General features: G+C 47.0%; 1 protein-coding gene across 1 annotated transcript; it reads right to left on the bottom strand.

Moving 5' to 3' along the window:
- Positions 1-235: 235 nt before the first annotated feature.
- On the bottom strand, positions 236-11,761 carry rnls (renalase, FAD-dependent amine oxidase). Its single transcript, XM_030339788.1, has 7 exons — positions 11,518-11,761; positions 11,118-11,223; positions 10,650-10,792; positions 10,093-10,251; positions 3,709-3,882; positions 3,266-3,441; positions 236-578 (listed from the first exon to the last, which is right to left on the bottom strand). The coding sequence occupies exons 1-7, from the start codon at positions 11,633-11,635 to the stop codon at positions 405-407; spliced, it is 1,050 nt and encodes a 349-aa protein (XP_030195648.1). The 5' UTR covers positions 11,636-11,761; the 3' UTR covers positions 236-404.
- Between the last annotated feature and the right edge of the window lie 77 nt (positions 11,762-11,838).

Raw genomic sequence — 11,838 nt, 5'->3', positions numbered from 1 at the left:
AACATGGACCACAAGCCATAAACATCTGAAGACTTTTAAGAAGACGACAAGCTAAGGCCTTAGATGTTCAAAGTTCTTCAAAACAAAGTGACTACCATTTGTGATCAAATAAAAAAATAATACTTCAGAGCCAACTTCCTGTCATGTGATATATTTGTCCCAGTGGATACATTTTTGATTCGTTAACACACACTGGGTGCGGTCAACAGTTTTATGACATAAACACATTTGACAATATTATTCAACCATTTTTTATTAATAGATATCCAGATGTCCATCTCTTGTAATGTCAAATTCAACAATATTCAACAAAAATCTCAAAAAGGACGATTGCACTGTTAATTATTTGCACATCCCTCCACAGAGGGTGTTTACGAGGTAGGGGGGGGGGCGGGACCCAATGTTTAGCAGGGAGCTTCCCATTGGACGGAGGCCTCCTTCAGCGCGCCCAGCACCCTGAGGGCGGACTCCACGCAGCCGTCCAGGTTGGAGTGGGTGAAGCCGTCTCCGCCGCACACCAGCAGGGGCTCGGCCAGGAGGGTCATGTGACCCGGGCATCCTGGGACCGCCGTGAGGACCTGGGGGAGGGGGGGCGGGGACGGACAGACGCTCAGACGTTGGAATTGTTGGCGTGCATCCATGCATACACATCCACGGCTATATCACTCATCTATAGTTCACAAAGATAGTAGGCCGCGGCTGTCGGTTTATGTGTGTGCGTGTGTTTGTGTATTTCCTGCATTTTCAGCCAAGCAGGCTTACCATGAATTGTAAGGCCCAATCCCATTTCTACCCCTTACCCCTTACCCTTAAAGGGAAGGGGTAAGAGGTAGAAATGGGATTGGGCCTAAATCTCAGAATAGTACTGCTGTCCATCCCTGCTGTCGTTTTGAATGTATTGATATTCAACAGAGTATAATAAACATGTGAAGGGGGTCATGTGAAGCTCAAATGGAGCGTGGCGTTCATGGAGTCTGTAGCATACAGACTCCAGCGTTCAGGCTGGAGTCTGTATGCTATAGACGGCTGTTGCCTTTAACTTTGAAAAGACATGGTCCACAAATGACTTGATGTAGATCTGAAGAATACCATCTTATTAAACTCACTATTGTTGCAATTTGTGCCTCCCCCTCTCCTCTCTCTCAAATTTTGGATTTTCTTTCTCAAGAACTTATTTTCCTTCATGACTGCAGCAACGCAGGAAGATGGCCACCCTTTCTGCCTGACCATAGATGCTCCTTTGTACTGGTCACAGAGATATGGTAATGTTGAGAGTGATGGGGATGTGGTAAATATTGAGTCTGTATTCTCCTGTTGACATGGGAAATGGGGAACAGTGTCTGTGCAGAGTCTCTATAGGCTGGATTTAAAAAGTACAAGATTAACCAATGAGTCAGTAAACCACTGACACACACACACACACACACACACACACACACACACACACACACACACACACACACACACACACACACACACACACACACACACACACACACACACACACAGGGGTCAGGGGTGACGGAACATCTGTGTAGGAGGCTGTGGCCACAGGCCAGGACCATGTGTAACGGTGTGTACGTGCGTGTGTATCTACAATGAGAGTGTATGCGTTTTTTGTGCATCTTTGTGTATTTGCATGTGTGCAATCATGTGTTTGGGTATTTGTATGCTTGTGCAAATGCTGTATTTGTGTGTATTTGTGTGTGTGTACATGTGATGTGCCAAACTATGTGGGTGTGCTTAAACTGAGCGGGAGAGAGGGAGAGAGAGAGAGCTAAACAGCGAGGAATGGACAGAGAGAGGCAGGGAGAGAGACGTCCAGAGGGACAGAGATTGATTAAGTACCCATATTTATTTATGACTAGTCAAAACTATTTTAGTATGAACAAAAGTATGCACCACTCATGAATATGAACACTGTAAATATTTGTGGATAGAAATGAATAACTGCCCTCTTGGTCAGATCTTTGTTGACTACAATGATTTAAATAAATGTTCATAACATCAGATCACAACATGGCAGCAATATAACAAGCAGCAGACTAAATGTAAGGGAGAGAGGGACATCAGTATGTACTGCTTTGTGGGAAAAGAGTAAGCAGCCAGCTAGCCTTGAACCATAATGCAACATTCATATTAACATCCTTTATGTCCAATTCTGATCCTTTCCGCTCAGCTACGATTTGACTACTAACACTATGTCTGGTTCAGATTTGTTTCAGCTCAAGGACCAATTTTTTTTTTTTAAGTTTACCCCAATCAGATTCAAAGACACCACATTGAATTCTATGTGTGCTTTTCAAATCTATCAAATCTGCGTTCCATGAATAAAAAGTACAAATCTAATTTGGACCACGTCAGCCTGCAATGTGAACGAACGGCTCCATATTGGGGAGGAAATTCATCATGAGTTCGAGTACTAAGTGATTCCAAGGATGGAGTCCCCAGTACTGAGGTATGTTGTGGACATGGAACGGATAAACAGGAAATACACTTGAAAAGGAAACAAATTGTTGTCATTTTTCCTCTCCTCTTAAAACACAACAACTCCTTTCCGTCTACAGACATTATGCAGGTTTAGCACTTGGTGACACACAGACTGCACTCTACCTATCGCATGTGCATGTTTACAAAGGCTTAGAAACATGGCACACACATGTACGTAAACACAGACACACACATATACACATACACACACACACACACACACACACACACACACACACACACACACACACACAAATAGTACAAACACACCGAAAGGATTACATTAGAGGTGCTTATCGCGGCGGTCGGTTGAAACCCTTGCTCGAGAGACCCTGGCATTGGGAAAGGGCATTGAGGTGACAGGTCTAACTGCCCCCCTATTGGCCCCCTCTTACCCCAGGGGACTCTTAGACAATCGTGCTCCACTGGCATGAACAGATCGTATCTTAGAAGTTGTAATATGGAAATAAACAACAGTTGATGTATTCATTTAAGATTTCAATTCTAAATTTGTCTTGAATCGTGCTTCCCATTGAATGACATATTAAAGACTTTATACTTCTTCTTGTGCTTAGCACGGGTTTAAAGTAGAATTTATGGAGTGATGAATCTACATAACTGCAATTCTGGCTTTTTCCCACATTCTCCAAAACAGGAGACAAATAATTTATTATTTGACATATATGTTAACAACCAAAGTGTAAACCATAAGATATATATCTATCTATCATCTCACTATGCTGTCGTCATCTTGTACGAGCTCCACCTGACTCACCTGGGAGTACCTCCACTTCTGACACTTGGTGCTGGTTGGCTGAGGCAGACCAGGAACTAGCTTGTGGAGCTCCTCCAAGATGATTGGCCGGACCTCCTCCTTGTCCAGTTCTAGGTGCTGCAGGCCGAACGGAACGCTGGTGTGGACCACCAGAGATGACCCGCAGTCTGGAGACTCTAGACACACACACACAGAAATGATCGGTATACAATACAAACATGAGAGAAGCATGAGTTTGTATTGTACACCCACATACTAACACGGAGGTATTTGGGCACATACAAAACATCAAAGTACAGTCACGTACACAGGACTTTGTCCTGAAAGACCTGGTGGTGGAGGACACTGTTACAAATACATGGTTACTGTAGAGAGGTGGGGGGTGGTGGAGGGGCAGCTGACAGACAGACAGAGAGACAGACAGAGGTCAGGGTTGCACTCACCCTGGCCACGTTTACGGTCGTCCACGGCGACGTAGCGGATGCAGGGGTTCCCGGGGACGTACCAGGCGGCCCAGGGGACGGGGACGGTGGCGGCCGGCGGGAAGAACAGAGCCAGGGCGTAGCGCGACGAGTAGCTCACCGCCTCCAGCTGCTCCCTCTGGTCCGCAGCGAGCACTGGAGCCCCAGCGGAGGAAGGGCGAGAGAGGGGGGGTTAAGCCGTCTGGTCGTCGGTTAAGCTGTTCCTCTATCCATCGACGTACTCAACCGTCCTCTGATCGATTCTCAATCCATTCATCCACCCCTCCCGTCCTTTCATCCATCCATCAACTATTCATTCATCCAGCAAGCCATCGATCCATCGTTCAACCATCAAATCGATCAATGTATTCGTCAACGAATCCATTCATCCGTCCATTGCTTCATCCTCCACCCATCCACCTTGCCCCCCCAGCTCCTCCCTGGCCCCAGCCTCGACATGAATATGATGTTGTGAATACTGTGGGCCACTGCTGGACACGGACACACGTGAAGGTCGGCCATCGTTCTCTCGCTGTCGTCAAGGCAAACAGACCATGAGAAATATATCCAACACCAAAGACCCTGCCACAGACCCTCCTGTGTTTATGTGTGTGTGTGTGTGTTTGTGTGTGTGCGTGTGCATGTGTGTGCGTACATGTGCGCCGGTTTGTGCTAGCAACCACAAGCTGTGCGCCCCAGCGATGACGTCAGACTGTTATTTTGGGCCCAGAGTCCCACTTTGCTGTTGAAAAGGTTTCAGCCCACACACATCGGGGACACACTAAAAGACGATGGTGATCGTTGACGTTCCTGGTTTAATTCATCTCTGCCCCGTGGATCGGTATCGCAGCAGCCGTCAGCCATAGATCCTGACCTACTGCCCAGCTGTACCCTACACGTCGTAGCTCCAAACTGGGATTCTCTGCTCAGTGTGTGTGCCTCACAGAGCAGTTGTGAACCACCTGTTGAGTTGAGGTCAAGCCACGTTGAAGAACATCCAGATTGAATAAATGGGGCATTGAGACATGGTGTCACTTTGACAGTGTTCTCGAAATCCAAGGAGACGCCCGGTTGTCGCTGTGACACAGAAAATATAATTAACCTTCATTTGAAAACGTCTTTATGTAGAGAGCAGCGATCCACATATATGAGGGCATCTCATGTCAAAGTGAACGTAGAAAATCAAATACTGTTCTATACATAAAATATATTATATATGTTATCAGTATACTGTATATATTATTAGGCCATATTATTTGGCTTTACATTATAATGCTTCCTGGTTAGCTTTGACCATATGGAAGCACTAGCTGTGCAGTTTGGCTGTGGACTGCATCTATAGGGAGCTTCACTGCAGGATCTCACACTTTATAGCGAAGGTAAGCCATGGAAACCAAAGGCACATGCACATGCACACTCTCACACACACACACACACACACACACACACACACACACACACACACACACACACACCATTGCCCCTTGGGATGAAACTGTGCCCCATCCTGTCTGAGGAATCATTTACACAGAGAATGTTATTATTAGAATGTGTGTGTGTGTGTGTGTGTGTGTGTGTGTGTGTGTGTGTGTGTGTGTGTGTGTGTGTGTTTCTCTGCCGGGAGGAAATGGGCGCTGTCCCTGTGAGCCAATCAGATTAGCCCAGGGTGACATCATCTTAAACACACACCGAAGGGGCTGACACAAGCTCCGTTTCATGCAGCGCCACGTGCACGCGCACATACACGCGCGTGCACAGTCACACACACGCACACACACGGTTATTCTCAGAAATGGGTTTTGAATTAGGTCATCCAAAAGCTCTCGCTAAAGAAAAAAAGGGAAGAAAGAATCCACAAAAAATGGCTTCCAAGAACTTTTTTGTTCATCGTAAATCCATGTCAGATGTGAAAAGGAAGTTTACGCTAACAAGGGCAGGGTGGCACAATGCTAATCAAGGTTAACGATTAACCTATCAGGGCGAGGTTGGGGTTGGAGGTTCAGACGTGAAATAAGTGAAGCTATCTTGCGATCTTATCTTGTCTGTGGCCGGCGCAGCAGAAGCTTTCAGGGAAAATGTTGCAACACGGATGGAATTATTTCCCCTGCGTGTTTGCAACGCTGCCAGGAAAAGAGGCAGCATAGAGGAGCCCCTTTACTAAGTCGATATCCAAACACGTCCTGAAACTAAGCTTTTTCCTCAGTGTGCCTGTATTTGTTTATATTCAGGTGATTAATCATTTTAGGAACACTTTTGGCAGCTGCGAACGTATGAATACTTGTGGTGTATTCTTTCTTTTCGTTTAAGCTGCTTACATTTCTGATAAAAAGAAGCCAGTCTGAATTAATTTATTGGCCAGACAGACAGATAAGTCATACAGAGACTTAATGCGTTTAGGAAATCCAGAGAAGCAAAGAAAGGATTGTATTTCTTCACTGCAGCCAGGCGCGGGTAACGGCCACTATTGCCCCCAACAGGTTGAATATGGTTACTGCGACTTCAGACAAAGGCGTACTTTGCAGTGACATAATCCACTTGTAGGACACACACACACACACACACACACACACACACACACACACACACACACACACACACACACACACACACACACACACACACACACACACACACACACACACACACACACACACACACACTAAAATATGCTTTGTGTGCGTCTGCATTTGTCTGTGCTTGTGTGCATCTTAGTCTGGTGTTTGCCTCTCATACTTGGTATAGGGTTAAAGGCAGTGTGATGTTCCGTAGCCATGGTAACAGTGAGGGCTAGAATGTCGTCCTAAACCATAATGATCAGGGATGAGAACACATGTTGGTGTCAGTATGCCTTTAGGAGCTCATGCAGACATAGAAACAACATGGTTCCTTTACGTTCACCTCCTCTTAGAAGACAACTTTACAGACTCATATATAGGATGCATCACCATTTTAGATATAGTGACATGCGCCATGATATGCATCTTTGACATCACAAATAAATGATGAATGTGTATACATTTATATATACACCAGAATTATAGGTATTAGTCCACAATATCATGTATTTGGCAGAATTAGACAGATAGATAGTGTATTGATACCGGATTAATCCTGAAGGAAATATAGCCAGCCAGTATGGAACACAATAAAAAGCAATACATGCAATAAAAAAACATAACATAAACGCAAGATACGAAAAGGATAGTCAAATTTCAAGGTCCTGTACATATGGGACTTGGTAGTGCAGTAGATAAATAAATAATACACTGTGCGGATGGCTCCGGGGACAAAGGATCTCCCGAGTCCGTCGGTTGAGCAGCTCTGTGTCGGTAACCTGTCAGCGAACGTCCCCCTCTGCTGCCTGAAGGTGTGGGTGGGTGACGGTTGTTGTCCGTGATAGACAGCATGACAGACAGCAGTTTGCACAGGGTTTCTCTCTCTGCCACCGTCACCAGAGAGTCCGGCTCCGTGCCGACCACAGGGCAGGCCGGCCAACCTCCCCAGCTGGACCAGCGGCATCGCGTCCCCCTCCTGAACGCCGTCCTCCCTCCCTCCCCAGCACACCGCCGCATTGGAAAGAACACTGGCGACCACGGACCGGCCAACATCCGCAGGAGTTTCCTGCAGATGTTAAAAGGGTCCGGCCTCCTCAGAAAATAGAGCCGGCTTAGCCTTTTCCTGTGTAGAGAATCTCCATGTTCTCCGATCAGCCCAGTGTGTCAACCAGCTGCAGCCTAAGGTACCCAGTGGTCCTCTGACCCCCTCTCTTCATCAACCCCCTCATTTGGGAATGGCTGCGGGAGTGGCCTGGACCTAAGACAGTCCACCACCATCCCATAGTAGTCCACCGACTGCAGTTTGTTTGACAGGCACCATACAACACACAAGTCAGCCAGCCGGCCCCTAGACTCCCTGACATCCTGAGGTCTGCCAGGGAGGTATTGTGTGGGTACATTGCGAGTCATCTCTGGGGTCTGAGGAGCTGGAGGAGGTAGAGGGTCATCCTCTCCTGTTAGTAGTCCAGTGGGGGTCTTCTCTGGGGTCTGAGGTGCTGGAGGAGGAAGAGGGTCATCATCCTCTCCTGTTAGTAGTCCAGTGGGGGTCTTCTCTGGGGCCTTAGAGGGTCGAGGAGCAGCCACTCCAGGGTCTTCATTATATGTGATGTTAATGCTGCCGGCCTGAAGCCTTGGGGCACAACGGGGAGCCCCCACTGAGGGCAGATTCAGACCAAATCAGGCATCGCGATGAAAAACCCAGTACAGCCATTATTTTGAATGGGGGGAATTGCGTTTGATCGTATCACATGACGTCACATACGGGCCATGAAGTGACACTCCCACTTTGCAGCAGCAGTCTGCGCTAAACTCCGCCACGCCGGATTTGGTGTGTATCCCGCCTAAGGCACAGGGCTGAGGCTAGATGTCTTCCACCGTGTGGGGACCCTCGCCAGCAGCAGGCTCAGGATAACGATGTGCTGAGGGGGGTCCCCGAGCTCAGTGCCACAGGCTTCTAATAGTCTTGGGAGCACCTTGTCTGGGTCGGCTGCTTTCTCTGAGCAAAGTCTGCTCAGCTCTCCTCTGATCACCTGTGGTGATGGTGTGTTGGCGGGCGGGTGGTAGGGGGGCTGCAGATGGGCCACTGTCATGACCTGATGTGCTGATAAGTGAAAGGGGACGGCCTGGGGAGAGTGCCTGAGCAGATATATGGGGAGGGGAGGGGGTGACGGCTGGACAGACAGTAGGTGTTGAAGCTGGTACAGGTAAGGGCAGTCAAGCTGGATATAGGAGAGGTTTAACTCGTTCCCTCTCTCCATATTACCTTCTGTTGCACTGCCATTCCACTGCTAGCGGCCCGTGGCGGCCCTCCTAACGTCCCTGACCCCCCTCTTGATGTTCCTGTCTTGGAAGGCCTTCTTCTTATTATTATTGTTGAGGAGGTCCTTGACATTGCTACCTACACAGGGATTGTTGTGAGCAAAGCAGCGCTCAGTTTTCACAGGAACAACAATGTCCACGCAAAGGTTCAGGTAGTCCATCATGCAGTGTATGATGCTGTCAATGTCCTCTCAGTGTATGATGCTGTCAATGTCCTCTCAGTGTGAGATACTGTCAATGTCCTCTCAGTGTATGATACTGTCAATGCCCTCTCAGTGTATGATGCTGTCAATGTTCCCGCAGCACACTCCAGTCAGAGGGCTCGCCTCAGCAACAGGGGGCGTGTTGTCGTGGGTTACCTTTGAACCCAAGGCTTGTCCCAATATTATCTGAACCAGCATTGAAGGACTTCATGCTACATACCCATAGAGTGTGTCACCACTCCTAGTGGTGACACACACTAGTATACTAAACCCAAAACACAGTCCCACCACGGAGGGGGAAAATACATGTTTTCATGCCCTGGTGGAAGAGAACTTACTTTCTTCAATGCCCTAGGCCAGTAATGCCGCTTTTCCACTGCATGGTACCAGCTCGACACGACTCGACTCGACTCAGCTTGCATTTTTGGCGTTTCCACCGCGAAAACATGGTATCTGGTACCTGAAGTGGCTGCTTTTTTTAGTACCGCCTCGCTCTAGGTTCCAAGCGAGCTGAGCCGATGCTAAAAGGTGACGTCGGCAGACGGCCGCCCACTGATTGGCCAGAGAGTGTGACGAAGTCACGAGAGCGACATGGCAACCATGCTGGTAACAGCCATAGCAGCGCCGCAGCCAACATATTCCACTTCTTCAACTTCTTGACAAAAAGCACCAGACCGAGCAGCACGAATACCATCGCATCGATGTCCTCCATTGTTGTTCCATGTGGGTTCTGTCCATGTCATGTGTGGGTTGCGTAGGTGTTGTTTGCGTCGCGTACAAACATACGTCACGGCCCTTTCGCGCAGCCGACCCCGCCCACGTCCAGGAGGTACTATTTGCGGTGGAAAACGACCCGTGCTGCTACCGTGTCGAGTCGTGTCGAGTCGAGTCGAGTCGAGTCGAGTCGAGCTACATGTGCGGTGGAAATGTGGCATTAGGTGATTTTTACATTTACATTAACATTTAAAAGATGATTTTGTCCAAAGAGACTTACATACAAACATTCACACACACGGACGGTGTCAACATGGTTGACATGGTTGTGAGGAGACAGTCGGGAGCAGTTAGAGTTAGGTGTCTTTCTCAGAGACACCTCGACACACAGCTGGGAGGCGCCAGGGAAAAAGTAAACTCGCTCTACTTCCTGAACTACTGCAGCCAAGGTGATGGCTACAGAAACTGCTCACTTGGACAGAAAATGTACGTCAGACTACTTCAGTAATTGGCTTATTGGGATAGTGGTTCGGGGTGGCCGAGTGGATTAGTGTCTGTGTGTTCTTGTGACTTACGATCTGACAGGTCACCCTGCAGCTGGAGTATCTGAGGCACAGGCATCGTTAAGACCACGGCGTCAAACTTCTCCGGCTCGCCACCCTTCCTATGCACCTCCCATGATGCACCTCTTCGGAAGAGACTGGTCACATGATGGTCGAAGTGCAACTGGGCTCCTTCTCGTTAGGAGGAATGGAGAGAGGGAGAGAAGACAGAGAAAGGATGAGATAATAGGAAGAGATATAAATACACAGCAAGAAAGGAGATAGATAGATAGATAGATAGATAGATAGATAGATAGATAGATAGATAGATAGATAGATAGATAGATAGATAGATAGATAGATAGATAGATAGATAGATAAGAGAGAGTGTGAGAAGTATTTGAGGAAGTAAAATCTTTGAGGAGAAGATGGAGATGTATTGAAAAAAAGAAGGAAGGACAACATTTAAATGTTCATGAGTGAATAAGGAAAAATAGATGAAATATGGACGGGCAAAAAAAAACATCATTGTGTGACGGACCATGTCAGTCGAATGGTCCGCCAGCCGGTCAGATTGATTGATTGATCACCTGACTCTTTGAGGAAGTGCTTGGCGATGGAGGACATGCCCGCTGGAGTGACATAGTTCTTGGTGCCATCCACGTCCCGAAGGCCTTCTACGGTAGCTTCCAGAGGTTTCAGTATTCCATGAGCTAGAAGCTCTGCATAGATGCTAAGCGGGGGAAAAGCCAATGTTTAAGCCTAAACTCCCACCCAAACCAAAGCATGACAACCGATGCTAAACTAATTTAGTTATTTGATGACTATTTCATCGATTTAGTAGTGATTTAGAAGCGATTTACAGTAAATTGAGATCAATGTCAAAGGAGCAGGTGTTGATTGGGAACCCTGAACCTTTCGACCTAGGGTTCAATCTAGACTTTAAGACCCATTGTACCAGATAAGCACAAAACTAAGTGACAGCCAAAACAATGTAAATCCATGAAGAAAACATTGATGGAAGAGTGGAAACACCAAAGACAGACACAGACACCTACCTGTGATGTGCTTGAGCGTAGTACTGTGTAGCACTGATATACTGTGCTCCCAGATCTGCTAAACTAGATGTGCCGTCTGGATTTCTACTGGTCGACATCCTTCCCCCTAAATGGAAGAATAAAGTTGAGGAACAAACTGACATCTCCATTGTCTTCATCACATCTATAATACGTGTGAATTTAAATTAAATTGACTGTTAGCAATGCAAAGCTAAATATATTCAGCTTGGCGTTAACAAAATATTTTTACACAGGCAGCCTATTGGGATTCCAGGCAATCCACATTGTTGTTCATAAAGCCTAAAGCCTACTTGTATTGTGCAAATATGCCAAATCTAACACAATCCTCAGAAGTTCTGCTGAAATATTCAATGGCACCCTTTAAATCGTCTAAACTTACCCGTGCCCCTTGACTTGTCCCACACGACTATTTGTACTTTGCTTTGCATTTCTCTCCTCAAAAGACAGGCGCATAAACTACCAGTTACCCCGGCGCCCACTATCAATACCCGGGACATGTTCACGTAAAGAAGACGACTACCAGACTTCCACAATTCAACTTGTTACATGAATATCGTTGCAGAATGTCAGCTTGCTGTCTTCAGTCTAAAAAATACGTGTTGGCCAACCAATAATATTCCCGGGGTTGATTTCTGATCCATTTGAGGCGGCACGTAACTATGCACTTTTACACAAGTAATAAACAAATAGCTATGTACAA

Source organism: Gadus morhua, chromosome 18, assembly GCF_902167405.1.
Source record: "Gadus morhua chromosome 18, gadMor3.0, whole genome shotgun sequence".
Lineage (NCBI taxonomy): Eukaryota > Metazoa > Chordata > Actinopteri > Gadiformes > Gadidae > Gadus > Gadus morhua.
The sequence above is the reverse complement of the archived record's forward strand: the minus strand, read 5'-3'. Positions and strand labels throughout refer to the sequence as shown.